General features: G+C 42.6%; 1 protein-coding gene across 2 annotated transcripts in view; it reads right to left on the reverse strand.

The window, feature by feature from the left end:
- Positions 1-25,531, reverse strand: part of fat4 (FAT atypical cadherin 4) — a 114,601-nt gene that overhangs the window by 27,878 nt on the left and 61,192 nt on the right. For both annotated transcript variants that reach the window (XM_054791420.1, XM_054791419.1), the window contains exons 3-6: positions 20,574-20,835; positions 18,597-18,947; positions 13,769-14,691; positions 11,303-11,477 (exon numbers count right to left, since the gene is read on the reverse strand). In XM_054791420.1, coding sequence (XP_054647395.1) covers positions 11,303-11,477; positions 13,769-14,691; positions 18,597-18,947; positions 20,574-20,835 — 1,711 coding nt within the window. The remainder of the gene's footprint in view (positions 1-11,302; positions 11,478-13,768; positions 14,692-18,596; positions 18,948-20,573; positions 20,836-25,531) is intronic.

Genomic DNA, 25,531 nt, shown 5'->3' on the forward strand with positions numbered 1-25,531 from the left:
TGGATGGATGAATAAATTAATGTTAGCAAGAAGATTCCATGTTCATCATCAATTTGAGCAAAGGGTGTCCAAAATCCCACGCGAGGGCCATTTGCAGCCCCCAGATAATTTTCTAATGGCTTGTGGCAGAAACGTAGGGGATATCACACTAATAGTATAAGACAGAGGTGAGAGAAAGTCAGTGTTTTGCAAATCTCAAGGAAGTCTCAAGTCCTTAATCCCAAGACTCAATTCAAGACTCAAGTAAAGATATACAAGCCCAAGTCGAGTCTCGAATCCAAAGTCATAGGGCTGAAATTTTCCTGACAGGTCATAAGCACTGTTAAGTTTTTAACAAATAAAATACCATGACCTTGTAATTGAATTCATTTTCTATACTGTTTGTCCTCCCTTGGGTGGCAGGAACCTATCCCAGCTGACGTTGGGCGAGAGGCGGGGTACACCGTGGACTGGTCGCCAGCCAATCGCAGGGAATATGTAGACAAACAACCCTTCACATTGACCTCGTAATTGGTGAATGCAAATTAAATTCTTCTGGGTAGCATGTTGACACATGCCGGTGTTATTCACTGCCACTCTCCAGCAGTCTGGTGCTCACAGAAATGTAAGCCACACCCTCGTTGTTTGTTCTTAAACCTGATGCATTCAAAAAGGCATGTAGGAAAATTTGGTGTCTTGCTGGAAATTACATGATAACGGTCACGTTAGCTGAACGGGGGCAAATTTTCCCCAGCACACTCACTGAAAATCTCATGTATTTTTTCAAGTCAATCAATATTCAAGTCAAATCCCAAGTCATTGATGTCAGAGTCCAAGTCGAGTTGCAAATCTTTGATAATATTGTCAAGTCAACCCAAAGTCATTGAATTGAATTGAAAATTGTAGCTTTGGGTCCAAGTCGCGTGACTCGAGTCCACGAGTTAACTTCAGTGCCTGTAACACTGAAGTTAATGGTAACCCCATACCCCTCGCCAAGCGACAAAGTGGACACAAATATCAAAATGCGCTGTGTCGACGCACACACTTATTAATCGCGGCAATACTTATAAAACGCCACTAGGTGACAGTTGTTCCCTCTCCATTACGTGTCCGTCAGGGGTCTTCAAAGGGCCAGTGGTTTTGCTCTAGTTTGGTTTTATTTTGTCTTGTTATACAGTGGTTAACTCTGACAAGTTCAAGATTCAAGATTCAAGATTCAAGAGAGTTTTATTGTCATGTGCATGGTAAAACAGCAGTTATACCATGCAATGAAAATCTTATTCTGTTCATTCTCCCAAGGAAAAGAAAGAAAAACACAAGAAAGAATAAGAACATAAGAAACATAAACACATATACATAAATACCAAGAAATTAAGCAACAACAACAGAAGAGACATTAATGCAAGTAAATAATACAAATAAATAAATAAATAAATAAAGTGCTATGAGTGTGTGTTGCGTGTGGCGTGTCTGAGTGCTTCATTGAGAAGCCTGATGGCCTGTGGGTAAAAGCTGTTTGCCAGCCTTGTGGTCCTGGACTTCAAACTCCTGTAGCGTCTGCCTGATGGTAGGAGTGTGAATAATGAGTGTTGTGGATGTGTGCTGTCCTTGATGAGGTTGTGTGTTCTGCGTAGGACTCTAGATTTATAAATGTCTTGCAGTGAGGGGAGGGCTGCCCCAACAATGTTCTGTGAGGTCTTGATCACCCGCTGGAGTGCCTTCCTATCACGTGTTGTACAGTTACCGTACCAAACAGTGATGGAGGCGGTAAGGACACTTTCGATGGTGCATCTGTAGAAGCAACTCAGGATTGTGGTGGACATGCCAAATTTCCTCAGTCTTCTCAGGAAGTACAGTCTCCTTTGGGACTTCTTCAGAATTTGTTGGGTGTTGTGAGACCAGGTGAGGTCCTCGCTGATGTGTGTGCCAAGGAACTTGAAGGTTTTCACCCTCTCCACCTCAGTCTCACCAATAAACAGGGGTCTATGTGGCTCCTTTTCCCTTGTTCTTGGGTCGATGATCATCTCTTTAGTCTTATCTGTATTGAGAAGGAGATTGTTATCACGACACCAAGCTATGAGGTCCGCCACCTCTCTTCTGTATGATGTTTCAACACCACCAGTGATCAGTCCGATGACTGTAGTGTCATCCGCAAATTTAATGATGCTGGTGTTGTTCTGGGAGGCCACGCAATCGTAGGTGAAGAGCGTGTAGAGGAGTGGACTCAGCACACACCCCTGTGGGGTCCCAGTGCTCACAATTCTTGAGCTGGATGTGCGGTTGTGGACTCTGACTGACTGGGGTCTGCCTGTGAGAAAGTTAAACACCCAGTTACAGAGGGAGGGAGACAGGCCAAGTGTGAGGAGCTTATTTGTGAGTTTGTGGGGGCTGACTGTATTAAAAGCGGAGCTATAGTCTATAAATAGCATTCTGACGTATGTGTCCTGGCCCTGTAGGTGAGAAAGGGCTGTGTGGATGGCAGAGTTGACTGCATCATCCGTGGACCGGTTCTGGCGATATGCAAACTGTAGAGGGTCCACAGTTGCCGCCGGGATGCTCTTTTTGATGTGGGTCATGACTATTCTTTCAAAGCACTTCATAACAATAGGAGTGAGTGCTATAGGGCGATAGTCATTCAAGCAGGTCACGTTGCTCTTCTTGGGTACGGGCACTATGGTGGTGGACTTAAAGCAGGTCGGTACAGATGCTTGTGCAAGCGACAGGTTAAATATGTCAGCAAGCACATCAGCTAGCTCTGATGAGCAAACCCGAAGTGCACGTCCTGAGATGTTGTCTGGGCCTGCTGCTTTTCGTGGGTTTGTTTTGTTTAGAACCCTGCGCACATCAGCTGATGTCACCATGAGAGGTGCGTCCTGTGTGCTCCCCAGGTTCAGCCACCCTCTCTGCTCATCAGAAGTTTGGGTGTCAAAGCGGGCATAGAACTCGTTCAGCTCATCTGGAAGTGTGGTTTGGCTGGACGTGGCTACGCTACTCTGCTGTCGATAGTCTGTGATGTGCTGGAGCCCCGCCCACATGCGCCGAGGGTCTGAGGTGGAATAGTAGCCCTCCAGCTTCTGTCTGTACTGTCTTTTGGCCTCCCGTATGGACCTCCTCAGGTCATATCTGGCCTTTTTGTAGTCATCAGCGGTGCCCATGACAAATGCAGTCGAACGAGCACGTAGCTTAGCCCTTACATCACAGTTCATCCACTGTTTTTGGTTAGGGTATTTTCTGTAATACTTGGTGGTGGTAACAGTCTCTATACATGTGCTAATGTAGCCAGTAACAGCAGAAGCATATTCATCCAAATCAACAGTACAATCTTCCCTCCCCGCTGCAGTTTTAAACACATCCCAGTTTGTGCAGCCAAAGCAGTCCTGAAGTACTTGATCAGTTTCTTCATTCCATACTTTAACTGCTGTACTTACAGGGGGAGCTTTTTTGAGAAGTTGTCTGTACGTTGGATAAAGGAATATAGAGATGTGGTCAGCCTTTCCAAAGTGGGGTCTTGGAACAGCCTTCAAAGCACCTTTCATGTTGCAGTAGACTTGGTCCAGGATGTTATTTTCCCTTGTGGGAAAGCTCACATACTGGTAATATTTGGGGAGGACAGTCCTGAGGTTACAGTGGTTGAAATCGCCAGATATAATGAATACAGCGTCTGGGTGTTTGGTCTCGTGTTTATCGATGATGTCATGCAGGAGGCCTAGTGCATTAGCAGTGTTTTACCTTATGGGGACAATAGCCGGTGTCATGGAATAGGTTGTGTTTGACTTTGGGGACATAGACGATCATTAAAAAGCCACAATACTGCGAGGTACACAAACGTTGCATCAAAGGCAACTGGACTTTTTTCACCTTGAATATTGCTGTGAAACGTCTTCAATAAACAAGAAGAAGCCCAGTTTCCATTGATATGGTAACTCCACGACCAGCATCAGACCCATTTCCATGAATTATTCTCCTTGAGCGCTCTTAAGGCGACCAGGTGCTACCATCTCAAAGAGGAACCACTTTTGTCTATGATAAAACACATTGCATTTCATCACTTGTGCTAGGACATCCAAAACGAAAACCCCTGCCCTGATATCCCAACGTAATCCAACAGCAATTAGGCTGTTTGTTTAACTTCTGCTGGTCCGCTAATTGCTGAAGCATATCTGAGCCACCTCATATGGAGTGACTCACATCCCTGTGTGTCAAAAATAACAAGCTTTTGGGGACTAAAGGAGACCTCGTGACCATCTGTTGCTTCCTCTCCCACCCTAAAGACCCACAGACAGTTCTCCCCATAAGCTTCTCAAGCCTCCAAAGCATTGTCTGCTGTAAACATATGGCAGGGTCTAAGCACCTTATTAGTGTACATTTCCATTGGACAAATCACATTACCCATCAAGAAGGTGCCATGGCCAAACTCTGGTAACAGGAGGGGGGTCCAACTACATGTGTTAATGGCGATTAAGCGATCTGTTTTCTGATGGCTGCAGCTGCTATGACAGCACACGTTGCTGCGGGTGGCAGGGGGTGTTGATTTAGAGGAAGCGGCGGCTCCCACCTCCTGGGAAAGGCCGCTTGGAGTTGGCCAAGTCTAAGCTGCGCTAAGACGGAGGTTTGGGTGTCTATGCTGGCACGAGAGATAATCTCTGCCTTCAATATGTGGCTGACTGATGTTTTCTCCACACACAGTAAAGGCTGACATGTTCAAACAACCGGATTCATTAAAACCAGAGATGGATGCTTGTGTGAATTCATGAGACAGTCCATCTGTGGGCTCGGAGCTTAAGGCTAAACGGTTAATTACGCTTTATGGACTGCGCCGCCATTGTGCTCTTAAGGGGCAGCGTAAATAAAATGAGCCAGGAGGGGAAGAGAACTGGCTACCAACGAGGGAAAATTGACATTTTTCTGCCTCTGAGAACCTGTTGCTTTGCGACAAAGCTTCTTTTAATGTGACCACCCCGCCCCCATCCCAGTCCAAAGCAACACACACAGTGTTTGCCAAACAGCACAGAGTAAACACAAGCATTCTCACAAGCTCTCTGTATCCGCTAAACATTTGGGTGGAATAAATATTTACAGTGAGCAGCATCCATCACTGTAAATTTGAAAAGAAAAGTATTTAATTTTTACATCAATCCTTGCAAATGTTTTTGCTGAAATCCTGTGAATATTCTCGTTCATGCGGGTCATTATAGTCTCAGGGCAATTAATCAATCGCAGAAGACGTTTCACCTCTCATCCGAGCAGGCTTCATCAGTTCATGCTCTAAGACAAGAAAGGACAGCTCAGTCTTCATCAGTCCTGGCTCAAAGACTAGATAAGATTGGCTTCATCGATTCATGCTCAGTCCTATCTAGTGAGACTGGCTTCATCGGTTCACACTCAAAAACTCGATAGGACATCTCAGTCTTAATCAGTTTGTGCTCAAAGACTAGATAAGAATGGCTTTATAAATTAATCCACAAATACTAGCTAGGATAGCTCAGGCTTCATTGGGCTTCATCAGTTCATGCTGAAAGACTAGATTGGATAGGATTTACCAATTAATGCTCAAAGACTTGGTAGGGCACCTTGGTATTTATCAGTTCATGCACAAAGACTAGATAAGAATGACTTCATCAGTTAATGCTCATGTGAGATAGGACAGCTCAGGCTCCATCAAGCTTTATCAGTTTATGCTCAAAGAGAAGCAAGGACTGGCTTTATCAAGTCATGCTCAACGACTGCAGAAGACAGCTCAGTCCTATCTAGTCAGACTGGCTTCATGGGTTCATGTCAAATTCTGGATAGGACAGTTTGGACTTCATCTGTTTATGCACAAAGACTAAACAATAATGGCATCATCAGTTAATGCTCAAAGACTAGATAGGACAGCTCAGGCTTCATCAGTTCATGCTCAAAGACTTGATAGTCCTATCAAGTCAGACTGAACTCATGAAGCTAGTCTTATCTTTGAGCATCAGACTAGATAGGACAGCTGAGTTCTATCTAGTCTTTGAGCATGAACTGATGAAGTCTGCTTGGATGAGAGGCAAAACGTCTTCTCAGACAACCTGACCAGTTCTTGGCGGATACATGGACATCAGTATGAACTGAACTGTGTCATGAGGACACCTCATAGTGTAAATGACATCTGTGGCGGTCCCTATGGGTTGTGGTCAAACTGCTTTGTAAGACATGCTAGCATACATATAATACAGATATCATCAAATGTTCATAATCATTAGACAAATGGCCAATGACTTAGGGACAATTACTTGCTAAGTCCCGCCAGTGACCCTGCAAAGATGTTTGGCTTGATGGCAGACATGTTTTTTAACTAAACTTGCTCAAATATGACACACATGTGCGTGTCAGTCCCCGAAAGGTGTGTACCAAATTCCATGGTGATTTAGTTAAACACCCAAAAGTTAAAGTGGGTGTTTTGTAGGGCTGTATGAAACTTACGGAGTCAAACTTTGGGGGTTAATAGCAGCGCCACCATGTGGTGTATTTGTCAGAAAAATGACAGCACAGGCAACACAGTCGGGGTGTGTGTTTTGACAAATTGCCACCCTTTTGTGTGCAATGCGTCACGAGTAGAAGACCGCAGTCTATTTAGCATTTCATAGCACAGTAGCACCCGAGTGTTACACCCTGTTTCCAACACAACTCAAAACACACAAATAAAGCAAAAATACAACTTCTGGATCGCATTCAAAAGTCATCAGTGGAAAAGTCACAAACAGTAACAATAAAATTAGCATAGTAGGAGCATGACGTGCTCGCCTGGAGAGAGAAAACATCATAAAATGTGCAGCGAGCACGCAATCCACCTTTTATTTCAAGCACTTCACCCTGCCCAAAGCTGTTTACATAAAAACAGTAGAACGCTTAACAAGATGTGGCCACAGAGAACATCTGATTAGAAAAAACTTGTCGTGTTGCCCGACGGTTTGAAGAGCAGTGAACTAGCGGCAGTGCTAGCCAGCTTACAGGCTACTAACAAAAAGATGGAATTTTTACGTTTTAAAAACAATCTTCCATGAGGATTATAATGCTGACTTGTTCTTGGATAAGTTTGAGTGGTGTTGGTTTATTTTACTGCCCCTGTTTCTTCTAGTACAACGTAATTAGTGGCTGATTAAATAGCTAACATTTAGCTCGCCCACTAATGGCTGAAGAGGCCAATTCATGCTATTGTGCTGTTAGTTAGCGGTCGTGTTTTTGTCTTTCTACATAAAAGTCACAAGCATAAGGAGTTAGACAGAGTCGAGGGTTTGAAGAGCCCCAAAGAGAACCCCAAATAATTAGCCGACGAGCAAAATGTAATACAAATACTGAGGAAGTGCTGCCGAGGGATGTCAATACATGAAATTTTAAATATGCACAGGATTTACTAGGCCTTGTCTTTAATAAATGGGAGACAATGCGGTGAAATGCATGTCATTGTGCCCTCAGGACACTCTCAGCACACGCACACATCCTGACAATCTGTCTAAAAAGCACAGACAAAAGCAAAAACTACATGCATGTGCATGTATGCACACTTAAATGCACCAATAGATAAAACAAATTTAAACAAACTACAGCCGTCTTTTAATAGCATTTAATAGATAGATACTTAACTGATCTCCAAGAGAAATTTACATTTCCAGCAGCTCTGCAAAAATGTCATAATTAACTTAATCTTTTTTTCCATTTTTGCTGTTGTTTTTTTTAATTTTCCAAGTATTTCAACTTTCTTCTAAAATAATCTTCATAAATTTTCTTCTCGTAATATTATGACTTTATTCCAATAATATTATAATTTGTTCCCCCAACCTAATTTTCCCCCAAAAAATCCTGCGGCTTATACAGCGGTGTGGCTAATTTATGGCTAAATTCTAATCTTGTGACATCTCCTTTACTTCAGAACTATTACTGTCACCCTCGAGTCGGTGAGGAAATGGTAGCTCTTTCTTTGGCCGGAGCCAATCACAAGCTATCAGTGCACTCACAACAAGCTTGTCAAGCCACTGGAAATTGCAAGTGGTCATTATATATAACAGTATAACAATATAACAGCCTGAATCACTGTGTCATCTTACAGCGAACACTAAACTCATCACACAGCAACTTAACACTCAAAAGCGATACGTGAGCTATATACCAACATGTACCTATACGAGTTTAAAATGAAAAAAAAACAACTTTTTAAAATTTATTCCATAATGCATTGCGTCTGAGCAACATATTCATTGGGGCACTGCATTGACATCAGCCTCCCTCTGGGCTCTGGGCTCCCTATATCCTGCTTGTCCAATGAAATGTTTGGTTGGACAAAATGCCTTATGGGAAACCTTTTTTTTAAACTCGTTTTGGTACATGTTTGAATATTTATATTATTGGTATTATGTATACCTTTTGAGTGTTAAGTTTCTGTGTAATGAGTTGAGCGTTCTTTGTAAGATGATACCATCAGTCAGACCGTTATATTGAGTAATGACATCCAGTGATTTCCAATGGGTTGACAAGCTCATTGTGAGTTTTTTCATAGCTCATGATTGGCTCTTGTCAAATTGGCTCCTGTAGGCAACCTCCTATTGGAGTTTAGAGACTCCGATTCCATTTGTGTCAATAATTTTATTGCAAATGTTGATCCAAAACCGGAGAACGTCAACCGTAGTAAGACATTTTTATGGCCGTGTCAACTACTAGGGTTTTTTGCCATTTGTACCACAAGTCACTTGTGTTGTTTTCCCGCGTCACAACCTGAAATTGGCACAACAGCCTTGAAATATCGGACTCGTAGTGCAGGAAGAAAGCGTCCATTTCTTCAAAGGTCAGCACTAATAACTGCTCGGACAGTCTGCCACTCTTTTTCTGACTTTGGGGCGAGGATGCGACCGTTGGGGAAAGATAAAGGCGGGCTTTGAAATGTCAAAGGAAGCGCCTGCGGTCGTCCACGGGCCGCGCTCGGCTGCAGACACGTCTTCCAAGTCTGCAGTCTACCTTTCAGCCCTGCGCTGCCAGATCGTGCCTGGGAGAAGCATTTCCTCGGCCGTCTCGGCCCAGGCCTCAAAAATGTGAGAAAAACACTGCCGGATAATTTGGACTGGGTTGGCTTGATTATGGGGTTTTTGATATTTGGATATTCTAACCCCAATCCTCCTCGCTGCCTCTTACCGACAATGTACTGAAATGTCTTGTCAAAATATTTTGGAAGCGGCGTGAAGGGTGCTAAATATGGACTCCATGTGAACAGTGCGAAAAAGCCGTCCAATCCTAAATTAGTATGTTCACTGCTCAGGCAGCTCTGTCCATGTGGCACAAAACTTCTGTGCAGAATGTGAAGCAGGAAGGTCTAAATATAACATGAAGAAACTCTGGAGAGACGCAGACCTCCAACAATGGCCGTGCAGAAAAATAAATAAAATACACACAAAAAGTGTCAAAGTGAAAGGTATGCTTGAAATGTATCTTTTCGCAAAAAGCTGTTTTCTCCATTTTAGTCGGGAACTGATATTTTCCTGAAACGTACCTATGTTCTACTGCTGATTACTAAAGAACGAAAAAAGGTAGAAAAAAACATTTTTTCTGATGAAAAACGGGATTCTAATCTTTCTTTTGGTAGGTTCCATGTTTATGTAGCCATAGAACACAATATTCTGTGTGCCTTGAAAAGTCAGTCAAAACGTCCGGGACTGAAGGTGTTGTCTTTTGAAAAATGACTGGGATTGAATGAGTTAAAAGTGCTTAACTTGTTTTTGCACTTTTAAGATGAGGATCTTAAAAAATGAGATTGACGCATTAGCGACGCAAATTATCTTCCATCATTAAAATTGACTTTGTTATTGTTTTTACTTCTTAATATTAACAGAGGTGAACTTATTTTTACACTTGTAAGATAATTGATTTTTTGTATTATTTTTTATTCTTATTTTTTGTATTAATTTAGTATTGGTGTTTAGTATTAGCATGTGTTATTATTTTTTATAGTATTAAGAAAATAAGATTTACGAGGCACATATGCAATACAAATGACTTTTATGTTCCATAATCATTAAAGTTGACTGAATTATTGTTTTTACTTCTTAACATTAACAGAGTTTAACTTATTTTTGACACTTGCAAGAAAATTGAGACTATAATAGTCTAATAGTGTAATTTTTAGTAGTGTTTCTGATTATTATTTTTAGTATTATTTAATATTGTTTTCGTATTTAGCATTTTTTTCATTAAAGTTGACTGTATTATTGTTTTTAATTAGTCTCCATTTTTTTTGTATTATTTAGTGTTTAGTATTATTTAGCATCATTTTTTAATAGTTAAAAATAAGAAATAATCATAAAATAATAAGAAATAAATATCCAATAATAATAATAAATAAATAAAATATGAAAAATAAAAAATTAACAAATTACTAACAAACAATACACACACAAATGTATATATATATATATATATATATATAATGGGTTTAACTAACTGAAAAGAACATAGCTGAAACCAAACCCTCTCAGTGCTAAAAATAAAATATCTTCTTTTGTTCTTTTAAATGTCATATCATGTCTTTTCACAATAGAGTCCTTTCATGTTGGTCACATTCATCCCAATGCGGCTCAAAAGACCCCCAAAAACTGTCCATCAAGAGCCTGAGTGATGCCTTTGATCGGAAACCAAACATTTATTGCTCCTTTTCAGGCGGTCATCTGGACCTCATTCAAGTGTCCAATGCAAATCTCAACAGCAGAAATTCTCACCATCGTCTCTGCGTTGTCCAAAATGCAGCCCACGTCCAGGAATGATGCAGAACCACCCATAGATCATGACAACTACGCCGGGGGTGGGGGTGGGGGTGGAAACATATACTTAGCTGGGACACCATGTGATTTGGCTGCAACGGGGATATGCATGTACTCATTCAACTGCACATTAGCTGCCCTCCAAGCAATAACAAGTTAAGCTTTTATCCGACTCAAACAAGCCCTAGCGCCGTATCCAAACAAACCCGAGATGCCATCCAGGCCAAGCTGCTCCATGGACTTTTAGGTCGTAAAGAACACGCTGGTTTGCAAGCTAAAAACGCCACAATGTGTAGGTTGACGGGCCACACCAAACAAGCAGCGTGCACACCATACAATATAAATATCTGTCGACATTTCAACGTGTTCGGTTTGGTTTTCTCGTATGGTTTGCAAATAAAACCATGCCGGGATGGCGCTAACCAGATGAACCAGATCACGCATGATAAACTGCGCCGATGAATCATCAATCATCTGCCCTGAAATGCGATACTGCATGCATTCCGAGACAAACCACGCCAGCTCTCATAGCTGAGAAGGTCCAAATTCCGCCTTACCCGAGTCGGTGGCTGTGATCAGCAGGACGTACTTCCCTTGAGCCTCGCGGTCCAGAGTCTGAGTCAGACTCAGCTGACCGCTGGACGACAAGCTGAAAGCGCCCTCGTCATTGCCGCCGCTGAGCATGTAGCTTAGCTGACCGTTGGCGCCTTGGTCGTCGTCTCTGGCAACCACCTGGAACCAACGCAAAAGAGTTAGCTATGTGCTGATGCAGAAGAACCCTCTTCTGGATCACAACAGACTGGCACCCAACGAACCATCTTAGTATCAGCGCCAATACTAGAACAGGGATGACCAGAGGTGCATTCTGCCCCACGGCTGTTTTTTTTTATTGACCAGCAGCACATTCCAAAAATATAATAATAATAAAGAAAAATCTGCAATAATTTTACAAGAATAAAGTCAAAATATAACAAAAAAAGTCATAATTTTCAAGTAATATTATAATGAAAAATAACTTCATTTTAGTAATATAATGAGAAACAAACAAGACAACTTACAAGGTTGTATATTTTGGAAAATTAGGTTGGGGGGAAAAGTTATAATGTTACAAGACTAAAGTCAAACTATTATGGAAATAAAGTAAATAAGGAACATTTAGAAGAAGAAAGTTGAAATAGTTGGTAAAAAGAAAAAACAGCAAAAATGGAAAAAAAAAAACTGTAATTCTATGATAATAAAGTAAATGAAGGAAGTTGTAAAGTGGGAGTTTTATGAGAATAAACTGATGAAATTATGAGGAAAAATAATGTAATTTTAGTAGCATAGAGTTGAAATATTAAAGAAACAAGATGTTTTTTTTTAGTCATAACATTATGAGACAGAAAACAAAACAATGAATAAAGTTGTCATTTTTGGAAAATCAGGTTGAGGAAAACCGTATAATATTACAAGCATAAAGTCAAAACATTATGTCATAATTACGCAAGGAAAATGTATAAGAAGAAAGTTGAAATAATTGGGGAAAAAAAGCAAGCACAAATGCAAATATCAGCAGTAATTTGACAAGAATAACGCCAAAATATTAAGAGAAAAAAAGTCACATTGGAACAGGAAAAAGAATGCATGAACAAAGGATGTTATTTTTTTGAAGGTGTAATATTATGAGAAACAAACAAAACAACAATAATCATTTTCGGAAAATAAGGTTGGGGAAAAAGTTATGTTATGAGAATAAAGCCAAAATATAATGGGAATAAAGTCATGATTACGAGAAGAAAATTTACCAGAAGAAAGTTGAAATAGTTGGAAAATTAAAAAAAAACAGCTGTCATTTTACAAGAATAAAGTCAAAATATTAAGAGAAAAAAAACTATAATGAGAAAAAAATAATTGCATTTTAGTAGCATAGAGTTGAAATATTTTTAAACAACGTTTTAACAAAATAAAGTTGTCATTTTTGGAAAATTGGGTTGGGGAAAAAGTTATAATATTGTGGGAATAAAGTGATAATATTACATGACAAAAATTCACCAAGATTATTTAAGAAGAAAGTTGAAATGCTCACACAAAGTTGAGATGCATTTTTTTTCTTCAAGTATATATACATTTTTAGCAAATCAACATGTGTTGCTTGACAAAATATCAACGTGACAAAGTTGCATCCTTTCATTTTTCACTTTGTGGCCCTCGCTGGGGAACATTTGGACACGCCTGCTATACAAAGTAAGCTTGGCTACACAGTAGCACCTCGGTTTTTATTATTGATCCGTTCCCGAGGGTCAGTCTAAAACCGAATCGTAATTATTTCACATTGTTTTGTGTATGAAAAGCTACAAATATTCTTTATATTATGTATTTTTTTATCACATTGTTGGTTTTGTTTCCCATTGTTGGGAAAAAAATGCCTCGTTTTTTGCATGTTTTGATTTTCGTTGAACCTTTTGGAAAGAATTAATAACAAAAACCGAGGTTCGACTGTGTTGCTGTGTTGCTGCTGTTGAGGGTGATGCTAAATTCTAGCGTCATAGTTTGCCAGTAAAGGGTTAATTTCATCCCAGCAGCGCCACGACGGTAATTGTTGAGGGAAGGAAGATCATTACATCAATTTGTCCAATCGGATTTTCTCAGCAATAAGTACATGTCACAGAAAAAAGCAAGAATTAAAACAAAACCTCTCTGGAAATGAGTCTCTCTCTCGGCTCATTGAAATCGCCGTGGTGGTCATGAGCGTCACAACTTCTAAGCCAAGTTGCATATTTCGGTGAGTCGTAATGGCGCGGAACAAATTGCAGTCTTCCATCATGAAATCATGGGTTGTGTCGTGTTTTTCTCATGACATGGAGTTAAAAAAACACCATCATGCTAGTGATGTGCGATGGCGCTCTCATACCTGCACTTATTGAGTTAGCATTAGCAGAAATGACTTTAACTCATTTGATGTCGTCCGGCTGTCATTCAAAGCCTGGTTTTTGAATGCTTGCTATTTCCTCACCACTCCACAAAAGCCGATGTACTGTACTCACCTGCAGGATGCTTCTTGGCAGCTCTTCCAGGTTCTCCTGCACGTTCACAGTGTAAGGAGAGAGCTCAAACACAGGCGAGCAGTCATTGACGTCCAGCAACACGACGTTGACGATCGCACGGTCCACTCTCGGGCTGCTACCGCGGTCCGAAGCTTGGACGGTCAGCGAATACGACGACTGGGCCTCGCGGTCCAGCTGCTTGGCCACCGAGACCAACCCGGTCACCGAATCTATCCTGAAATCTCCGTTGGTGTTGCCCCCCAAGATGGAGAACCGTATCTGTCCGTTAGTGCCTTCGTCCGCGTCGCTGGCAAACACCTGGATGACGTCAGTCCCGGTCAGGGTGTTCTCCTCGATCTCGATGTCGTAGATGTTCTGCGAGAAGCTGGGCGTGTTGTCATTGACATCCAGCACCAACATGGTGACGTCCATGGTTGACGACAGAGAAGGCTCTCCTTTATCCGTTGCGACCACCGTCAGAGTGTAATTGGAGAGCTCCTCTCGGTCCAGTTCTCCAATCAACCTGACGTCCCCGTCGATGGTACCGATGCTGAACTTGTTGCCAAAGGGTCCTTTGAGCGAGTACTCGACGTAACTGTTGGGCCCACTGTCAGCGTCTGCGGCCTGGGCCGTGAAGACCACAGTGTCCACCGGCGTGTTCTCCTGGATATACGTCATCTTTTGGGAAGTGAAGGTCGGTGGGCAATCGTTGACATCCAAGAGGATGATGGACACCTGGGCAGTGCTGGTGAAGCGGGTCATAGGAGGCGGAGCTAAGTCATTGACCGTGATAACCAGGTTGTAGAAGGACTGCGTCTCTCTGTCCAAGGCCTTCTTGCTTTGCAGGACACCCTCTTTGGATATGACAAAGTAGTCCTGGGGATCACCCGATGCTATTTTGTAGAGAAGCTGTGCATTGGGACCTGAAAGACACATCACAGTTTGGTTGTGTTGGTTATTAAAAATGACAGAAATACATTCTGCTGGCTTGGCAAATGCATGACCAAAGAAATAGTCTGCACGGGCTGGAATGGGAAGTGGATGTCTGCATCCCCCCAAAAACAGCCGACAGGAAACCACTGATTGTTTTCTGTGTCCAGACATGAGACAAGCTTGTTTTTGACAGACTTTGCAGCTGTTTTTTCCTGTTTGCAAATTCATTTTTGTAACAGTTTTGATCTCACATCAACTTCCTGTTTGTTATTACAGGTCCCCTATTATGCAAAAGTAATTGTAAATGGACTTTCACTTACTGTACATACTGCTTTTATACCTTCGAGGTACTCAAAGTGCTTTGATCCTGTTGGCACATTTATCTACTCGTGACGCAGCATCACGAGCAACCGGTGGCTCAGTACCTTCCCAAGTGATACTTCGACATTGTCACGGGAGGACGGCAAATCGAACCAGCAACCTTCAGGTTGGGACATGACCACTCTAACACCTGAGCCATGCAGCCCCCCCACCCCTGTTCTAACAGCAATATGTGTTTATGAGCACTGACCGTGATAAAAACCTATCATCTCCCTTTCTTGCTTGCTCCACTTATGAGATAAGAGCCACTCAAACGCTGGCTTTTGAATTTGCAGCTTTTTAGGGCCCTGTGAAGGAAAGGCCTCTGAAGGGCCTTTAACCCGCACCTAGCTATGAAAAAAAAGCAGGCTTTGCTACACATCTTAAAATAAAACTCTGCCAGATATGTCAGTCAGCTACAGACGTGGGAGCTGTAGGTTTGATCATTTAGTTTTTCTTCAGCGATTAGGCTAACCTGGCATGATGTTGCTGTTAAAATGGGAGGGTAACGTTAGTCCTCCTGTCCCCCTCTTTGATGTTGCTACGTTGTTTGTGATATATGGCATCCATTATGTTGGACAAGTGCGACTTTAGTGTATATGTAAAAAAGTGGTTCAAGCAAAACATATCTCTGTTTGGAGGCAAACACACACACACTAGAGTTTACTAAAAGCAGTTTTACCCTGTCTAAGCAGTACAGTGGATCACCGCACATTTGCAATTCGGCACTCACAGCTCTGCAAATTTGCAAATTTGTGGTCCAAAAAGTCAACTCATCTTCTTCCACTTATCTGAGGTCGGGTCGGGGGGGCAGCAGCCTAAGCAGGGAAACCTAGACTTCCCTCTCTCTGGCTACTACGTCCAGCTCCTCCCGGCGCATTTGGAGGCGATCCCAGGTCAGTTGAGAGACACAGTCTCTCCAACGTGTCCTGGGTCTTCCCAAGGCTTCCTACTGGTCGGACGTGCCCTGAACACTTCCCCCGGCAGGCGTCCGAGAGGCAACCTGACCAGATGCCCGAGCCACCTCATCTGCGGAGGAGCAGCGGTTCTATTCCGAGTTTCTCCCAGATGACAGTGCTTCTTACCTTATCTCTAAGGGAGAGCCCAGCCACCTTACGGAGAAAAGTCATTTTGGCCACTTGTACCTGTGGTCATATGATGAGCAACATACACTACCGGTCAAACGTTTTAGAACACTCCAATTTCCTTGGAGGAAAAACCTACATTTCTCACTGTTAAGATTATCTGTCTGTCTTCCATTGTTATATTGCCTTTTTTTGCCATTTTTGTAGCAACAAATGACATTCTCCAGTAAAATGCTGTTCAACTGATGCTCACGAGGGGAAAGTACCACAGTGTGTTCCGAAGACTGTTTTTTATGCAGACAGAGGAGGTAGTAAGTACTCCAGAACTTGGAAAACCTGTTAGTCGCACCAACTGCCAAGGCTTGATCAACCTCCATTTTTGCAGGATTTTAAATTTTTTTTAATTTTTGACCCATTTTGTGGTATCTGAAACAGGCATTTTTGCATAATTCTGAAATACACATGATTTTTCAGTTTTAGGTAACCTTACCCTTTTTTTAACCTCTTCACCAATTACCGTTGTACCATTTCAAGTTATTCACTGGACTTGAAGGGCTTGAATTTCAATAAATAACTGGAAAAATCGTGGTTTTTTTTTTTACTTTTGACCGGTAGTGTATGTGGACCAAGGTTTCCCTTGCCTGGTTACCGAGGCCCCCCTCTGGAGCCATGAGGCCCAGCCGGGCACAGCCCAAGTGGCAACATGGGTCCCCCCTCCAATGAGCTCACTACTTATAGGAGGGGCCAAAGGGGTCGGGTGCAGAGTGAGTCGGGTGGCACCCGAAAGCAGGGACATTGAGGGTCTGATCCTCGGGTGTATAAACCAGTTCTCCTAAAAATGTGATAAATAATAAATAAATGTCAAATGTGCAACATAAAGCATGTACAGCACTGTCAAAAGTGAACAACGGCAATTGAAGAGAGTAGAGGAGGGTCCTGGAACTGAATCTAATATAATCATTCCAACTCTCACTTTTATTGATCCAAAATTGGAGGAGAACGTCAACGTCAAGCTAGCAGGAGGTTTTGGAGGGGGAGAAGTGAGCTGTGAGTGAAAAATTGACATTTTCGTCATTTGCTAGTGGTCCCGGAATGTAATGCCCACAAAAATGGGGGTTTCTACTGTACGCTTATTTAAAATAGGTGAATAATGCAATAATATGATCCTTGTTTCTTAATCATGCCAATGCCGGTGCACATGTATCAGTAATCAGTAGTTCCGACTGGTAGAGCACCTGTTTAACAGTAACAACACACTACCTCCAGCACCTAATAGTCTGATGTGAAAGACCTGACACAGATATTTCACATCTGGACATGAGTGCTTCCAGCCTGCGATCTTAAATTGAGTTTCTCCTTTGCTCCCAGGCCTCAATTTGGAGAAATCAACTACACTTGGTGGCTAAATTAAATTTGGAGATACCGACCTCCTTTCTCCGTTGACGTTGGAGCTTGTAAATCACAGTGAATGTCAGACCATCTAGAAAAATAAACCTCTTGTGTATTAATATGACCTTGCATTCAAAATAAGCACGATTGTGCGGTATTGTGACGGTTTCCTGGCATCCATTGTTCCAGATGACAGTGTCAGATACGCGTCTGAAATTGTTGCTTAAACGCATTATCGGCATCCATTTCCACAAATTGTGCGAGCGCCACAGCTGGAGTATCTGCTGCTGATGCAATCTCGTCAAGACCGATGGTCTTGCAGTTTGGGGACTTCACAATACGACCATTATTTAAGGTTCTACGTATATGAGCTAACCTTGATATCTGCTCTTAGTCTGTGATCTTACGTTGAACTTCATGGGGGAAGTATTCTCACCTTCCCACACTTTGGTGGGTTGGGGGGGGGGTGTATTTACAGTACCCAAGTAATCCCTTATCAAAGGCATGAGTGCTGCTTCCATCCAAGTTCAGACTGTCCGCAGACAAACAGGGAAGGGGGTCAAAGGGCAGGGCTTAGGAAGTGCTAACAATGGCCGTGTTTTATTTTGACAGTGGGAACGAGCGGCGATACGTTGGTGAGACTGCGGCGAGGAGGCGATGACGCCGACAAAGGAGTGGGACGGCGCATTTGCCAGGAATGTAGGTCGCGTTAGGCCTGCATGGAGCGCTAATAATAATCATGCTGACAACAGTTACTTTTATTGCAAATTCTGATCCACAATCATAGAACATCAACGTCAAGCTAGCAGGAGAGTTTGGAGGGGCAGGAGCGAGCCGTGTGTCAAAAATAGACATATTTGTGGCCGTATCAATGTCTCTGCTACTTGCTACTTTCTACAATAAATACTATTCTATACTATTATACTATTCTATACTACTTGTATATACTATACTATACTATTCTGTACAATAAAATCTATTCCTAGTTTACGTGTGCTGTTTGCATTGTCACTATTTTCGTGTTTAGACGATGACGTCATTAGTGATGTGACATGTCTCACCATCGTCGGCATCGCTGGCCCCCACAGTGATGATAGCGGATCCTGGCGGCAGACTCTCCGTCACCGAGGTGCTGTAGACGCTGGTGTTGAAGGTGGGCGGGTTGTCGTTGACATCCAGCACGTTGAAGTACACCCTGACCGTGCTGGCCTGACCCCCGCCGTCCAGCGCCTTGGCCGTCAGGATGTAGTACCGCTGCCTCTCGTAGTCCAGCGTCCGCGTCACGTTGAAGACACCGGTGACCGGGTTCAGCAGGAAGGTCTCGTCCTCGTCCTCGTCCTCCAGCGAGTAGGTGACCTCGCCGTTCACCCCTGAGTCAGAGTCGCTGGCCAGGATGGCCGCCACGATGGAGCCTGGGTTGGGACACACAAACGTTCATGGCTTTGATTTTGCTTGCCAACACAAGTAATTAACTTTATTATATCAGCAGGACGTTATCACTGTCTTATTCATAGCTGTGACTCATTCGTTGCTCCAGAGCAATAAGGGTGCTGTTTAATAAAACAGCCAATCGTTCATGACATTGCTTAATACGTGCATCCATGTTTGAGTGCTTGACTCTAATGTAGATAACACTTGGGCTTTTAACTGGCTTCCATTAAAATGTAGAGTTACAGAAAATGGTGGGAATGTGCCACGAGTTGGCCTGCATTTCCCCGACAAGGTAAAAATGTTGGCATTCAAATTGGGAATTTTTCAAATGAGGAAAATAGAAACTCAGATTTACCAAATGAGCTCAACAGTTTGCCGTTGGAAAGATTTGATTCGGTTGAGAAACGTGAAAGGACGAACAATTTTCACTTCAATTTTGTCATAGAAAATGTGAAATTACGGAAAAATGTAACAATTTTTGGAACATGCCAAAAGATAGCAAGAAAGGAATGGGCTGAATCAGTTGCAAAATGTGGAAGTAGCAACAATTCTTCGCCTCAATTGGAATTTTTATCAAGAAAATGTTGATTTACAGGAAAATGATTCATTTCTCAAATGCGAAAAACAGAAACTTTGGATTTCCTTAATGAGCTGAACATTTTGTCGTTGGAATGATTTGGATTGGTAAAGAAACGAGAAAGGAGTAACAATTCTTCAATGGGAATTTTTGTCATTAAATTGTAGAATTACGAAATAACAAGACAAAAATGGGAAAACTCGCATTTCCTGAATAAGCTGAACATTTTGAGGTTAGAATGGCTTGAATCGGTTGAGAAACATGTAACATCTCACAATTCTTCATCCAATGAGAATTTTAACATGGAAAATGTAACATTACGCAAAAAGTAGGAGTTTTTGGAACAGCCCAAAAGATAGCCCATGTTTCAAAATTGAGCTAAAAATTGTGACAAAGGAATGGGCTGAATCGGTTGCGAAATGTGTAAGTAGTAATAATACTTCCTTTCAAGGACAATTTTTGTCAAGAAAAATGTTTTGTTACGGGAAAATGATACATTTCTCAAATGCAAGAAATAGAAACTTTGGATTTCCCAAATGAGCTGAACATTTGGAGGTTGGAATGTAACAAACATGTAACAAGTCACAATTCTTCACTTCAATGGGAAGTTTGTCATGGAAAATGGAACAAGACAAAAAAACATGGACATGGCAAGACATAGTCTTCATGTTACAAATGAGCTAAAAATTGTGACATAGGAATGCGTTGAATTGTTTGATGAACGTAGAACCTGGAAATACTTCATTTCCGTCAGATTTTTTGTTATAAAAAATGTGAATTACAGAAAAATTTGGAATTTTCTGAAAATTTTGGATTTCCCAAATGAGCTAAACATTTTTACGTTTAAATGATTTGAATGGGCTGAGAAATGTGGAAACGAGAAACGAGAAAAGAAGGACTCTTTGGAACGTGCCAAAAGAAAGCTCATGTGAACTCAAAATATTAAGTAGCTAGCATGTCTAACATTTAAAAAGCTTGAATGGGATGAGAAATGTGGGAGTAGTAAAGCGAGACCAAGAAGAGTCCATACCTGGCGCCGTGTCCTCCGGGATGTCGAAGGAGTACATCGGGCGCGAGAACTTGGGCGTGTGGTCATTGACATCCTTGACGGTGATGTTCAGCCTCATGTCGGACGACTGCTTCCCGTCATCGGCTCGCACCAGCAGGGAGTACTTGGAGCGCCGTTCTCGGTCCAGCTTCTTGGTAGCCATCAGGTCTCCGGATTCCGGGTCGATGCGGAAACTATCGTCGGCGCCGCTGATGATGGTGTAGGTCACGAGAGCGTTCGGGCCCTTGAGGTAGTGAGAATGATCAATGTTAGCGTTATTTCATCAGCATAATCCATCACTGTTAGCATCTTATCAGGATGCAGTCCATCATGAAACAATTATCTGCGCTGTAGAGATGACCCACGGTGAACTCCTCCGGTGTGAGCTCTCAGGCCACTGAGGGGTAAAAAGCTACGTCTGATTGATTGATTGGCGATGAAAGCCTTCCTATCTGGAAGGAAATCAGATTATTGAAGCACACTCCCGTTCAAAGTCCCAACTTTCACTGACTTTTTGTTAGGGTTTTACTTTGCAGCTGACATGGCTTGACTCCTAGAAAAACATCTTCATTCAGGACTTGGAGACTCTCACTCTCGAGGTTCATCAAGTTCTTATAGAACAGCCACTGGCTCCTGGGGTACGAGCACGTGACTACTATCGCTTTGGAACTGGAGAGGACGCCTGAAAGAGCCCGATGACAGAACCCTGACATTTAGCTGGTGTGTCTGCGACAAAGGAGATCAGACAACAGTCTCACCCTGTGTTTTATGTGTAAAAGAATAAAAAAACACATCAAAAAGCGGCTGCCATTCAGGCGAGGGCTCTGGTTACAGCTAAGCTAAAAGGGACCCTTTCAGTCGTGTCTATAGGGACGCTTTTGATCTTGGCCCGAACACAATGGGAAGGCTTATATCAGGATAAGTGTATTAGCGTATTTACTGCCTGGTGCAGTTGACAATTGCACTCACATGACATGGTGGTCTCATCGTAGCGACCCTGGGCTGAAGGTATGTGCCGACATCCCAGTGTTAGGATAGGGGCCAGTTGCTAGCCTGACGTTTGGACGTAAAGGTCTTCAGTTTCACTTTTAAACATCAACTCTTGTGCTAACGGTTAGCATGGACTGGTGGAGCCAAATGAGCAAGTGTGTGTGTTAAGCTAAATCGATCTAACCTATGCATATGCAACACCCTTGTTTTGTTAGAAGAATGTCATGAAAGTACCACAAAGTCCTCCTTAGCGTAGGAACTTTGAGTTATGCTACCTCAGGATAAACAAAGAAAATTGGTTCAAAAGGTGTTGATTCTAACATTGAGCTAACTTTGTAATCTTGGTAGGACATCACCTGATTAGATCAGAATGTTGTCCACAGCACGGGCAAATACCATGTCTGAATAAACGGCATCGGTAGTTGCGGGGAAAACTGCTTTAAAACAGTCTTCAAAACAATAATGCAGAATAACGATCTTGTAATCGTTCAATACTGCAGTGTACAGTAGCAAGGCAAAGGCGCAAGCTTAAAGCATGAATTCATTTTCTACGCCGCTTGCCCCTACTAGGATGGCGGGGGTGTGCTGGAGCCTGGCTTGGACGGGAGGCACGGTACAAACTGGACTGGTCGCCAGCCAGTTGCAGGCACATATAGACAACAATTCACACTCACATTCATACATACGGACAATTTAAAGTTTCCAATTAACCTAACTTGCATATTTTTGTCATGTGGGAGGAAACCGAAGTACCCGGAGAAAACCCACGCACAGGGAGAATATGCAGACTCCTCACATAGGTGCCCAGCGGAGATTCAAACCCAGATCTTCCATATCTCCTGTGTGGCCAACATGCTAACCTCTAGGTCCCTGTGCGGCCCTAACTTTAGCATATGTGGGTTTTTTTGTTATTTCTAGCCATGGTACTACTGGCTAGCAGCTACTAGAAATACTGCCTGCTATGCCAATGGAAAATACACTAACGACGACCCAACTCTTAAAGGTCCACCATTAAGCAAAAGTGACTTGTTTGTAACAAAGTGACGAAGACCAGGTTGCGCAGGCACCCGCCCTCGACCACCACCCATGGATGGATTTGACAGACTTGTGTAGTCTTTTCAGGACGTCCTGAATGAAAAAACTCCTTCATGGACATGATACCACCTCTGACCCGTCTCTAGCTAGATGAGCCCACCCGGCGTATGAACCCACCATTCTTGACAAACACCTCATAAAATGTCACCTGGAGCCCTGCCAACTACTATAACTACTAGCATGATGCTGCTAAAATGTGAGTAAAATGTTAGCACATTAGCATCATATACGTGGCTATGCTAGTGTTGCTAACGTTTGTGTCCTACAGTCCCACCATATAATAAAGTTAGAAGCGTTATCTGTTTCCTGCTGACTTTTTGTTCATTGACAGCTTGCCTCTGCTTGCGCTCGTCTCATTGCATTACCAGAGATGACTTCTGAGGTCCAGACGGCGCGAGGCCGTCCTCATCTCCAGACCCTGCTGTCATCAATCAGCGAGTCCAGCTCTGGCAATCCCATCAGCCACCTGGGCTGCAGGCCGGAAGCTCTCGCTCAAACGCGCGTTGCCAATTAAATTGTGCTCGTAGCGAGGCAGGTGGGAGAGGACAAACGAGGTTTGGGCTCATAAAAAAAAAACAAAAAAAAAACGCATTGACTCCTAAAACTAATCTTTTTGCCAAAGTATGTGATTAAGATCTTACACGCTAACAGTGGTCTTTTTCTTGACCTTGACTACTTTATGGCTCTCTGAAGACGTCAGGAAGGGGGGCGGGGGGGTTAACCAATTAAACAGCAGAAACGAGGAGCAGCAGCAGAAGGAAACTCATTTAGCAGACAGCAACGCAGGCATTTTTTGAAAAAGTACCTGCTGACACCCATCACCTGTTTCTGTGCAGGCTTTCTATTTTACGCACGCATCATCTCCAGGAAAAAGGAGGCAGAGCCAGCTTTTGCTTGAGTTTTTTTTCCAGGCTCTGTCCTATATGAGAGCCAAGATGGCAGCCATGTTGGTTAATGCTGCATTTGAGCTGACTGAGAGGTTCCAGCATGTCACTCATGGAGCTTACAAAGGTGGATCCAGGTGGCAGTTAAGAAAAACACATGTCTAACCCTCGTTTATCACGGTTAATTGGTTCCAGGCCTGATCGTGGTAAGTGAATTCATAGGATTCCTTATTGATAAATTAAATATTTTGGTAGCATAGATGCACAAAATGTATAAAAATGGCAATCCGCATCATTTCATTTGTCTGTATGCGGCCCTCAGTGGAAAAAATCTGGACACCCCCGGTCTGTGTATGTGTGTCTTTGTGTATACTCTTGATAAAGTAAGCTGTTGGTTTTAGCGTAGTCAAGTCACTGTTTAAAGACAGACGAGGCCGGCGGGGAATCCCTCTCAGAACCAGAACCAACACCGCATGGACGGCAGAGTCATGGAGCTGGGATGAAAGCAGTCGGCTGATTTGAGCTCTAATTGATGCTGATTAAATCGATTATAACTTGATGAATTCCGCCTTCATGTTCTGCGGACATGACAGAATGTCTGCGGTGTGAAATGCATTTTTGAGGTGTGTGTGTGAGAGAGTGAGTGTGTGTGTTAAGGGGTTAACCCTCTTCGCTGAAAACCTGTTTACCACCCTCTAAATATGGTTGTAACATTAACAGACCCCTCTAAATATGAAATAACACCCCTATAGTCACCTTTACACTCCTATTGCCCACTATAGTAGACATTCACACATGTTAGCATTGGGAGAGCTCATGGTTGTTGTCCGGAAGAACCACAACAAGGAAGTCTCCCAATGCTAACATGTGTGAGTCTATATTATGTCTTATATGTCCAATTTTCTCTTAGTATGTGAACTATATTGGGTAATAGGAGTGTAAAGGTGACTATACTGTAGGAGTGTTATTTCATGTCTACAGGTTTTCTATGTTCTAACTACCTAAATATTCAATTTATACATGAGGAATCCTATTTTCTTACCACGGTTGTGTCTGGAAGCGATTAACCGCGGTAAACAAGGGATTACTGAAGAGCATTTTTCATTTCCCCAAATAGTAAAAAGATGTTTTCTGTCAAGGTGCATCAATTCATGCTCATGCATGATGAAGTACGAATTAGCATGCTGGTATTTTCATAATAAGAGCACATTTCCTTGAGCGGGAGTCAGTCAGAAAGCCTTGAAAGTACAACAAATGGACGAACCAGCTGCATCCACGCGGTGAAAAAAAGAAAAACAGCTTCAAAATGTTCATTTTGATGTTGGAGCACCTGTTGATGCCATTTTCCTCATTAAAGCTGCACATTTTCCACAGGAGTACAGAACGGTAATAAAGAAATAACACTGAAAGCCTCTCAGTGAGGTGAGAATCAAAGACGTTTAAAGCAGCTTTATGAGGGAAGGGGGGGTTAAACAGATGCTGAGAGATAGCATTTTACTTCCCACGTGTCACACCGTTAGAAGAGCGGTTGATGTCTGAATTGAGGCTGTCAGATGGTCAACATCTTGGCCTCGTGCACACGCGCAACGTGCAGGAAGTTTCCTATGTTAGGACGCGGGCAAAGGCTGACTTCAGGGTAAACATCCCCAGAATCTGTTTGTTTATTTTTGTATCTTTGTGCTTTACTTTTTTTAATTTCAGCTTGGTTTTCCTTGTGGACTGCAGTCCCCCATTAAAAAGGAAAAAGCTATTAACTAAAACAACCAAATCGTGCCCCGAAAATCCACGCAGAGATTTACAGTCCATATAGTGTTCCAGAAAAATGCCCATAAGCGCCACTTTATGACTTTTCTCACGCGCAGGGAAAGAGGACGACGGGGGCGAGGCGACAGCTGCAGGTTCAAAGTTGCGTGGGCTTCGTCGTTTCAGCTTGATCTTGCTTCATATTCTGACCAAAGCGCCTGCGATGGC

Source organism: Dunckerocampus dactyliophorus, chromosome 11 (assembly GCF_027744805.1).
Source record: "Dunckerocampus dactyliophorus isolate RoL2022-P2 chromosome 11, RoL_Ddac_1.1, whole genome shotgun sequence".
In the NCBI taxonomy this organism is placed as follows: Eukaryota; Metazoa; Chordata; class Actinopteri; order Syngnathiformes; family Syngnathidae; genus Dunckerocampus; species Dunckerocampus dactyliophorus.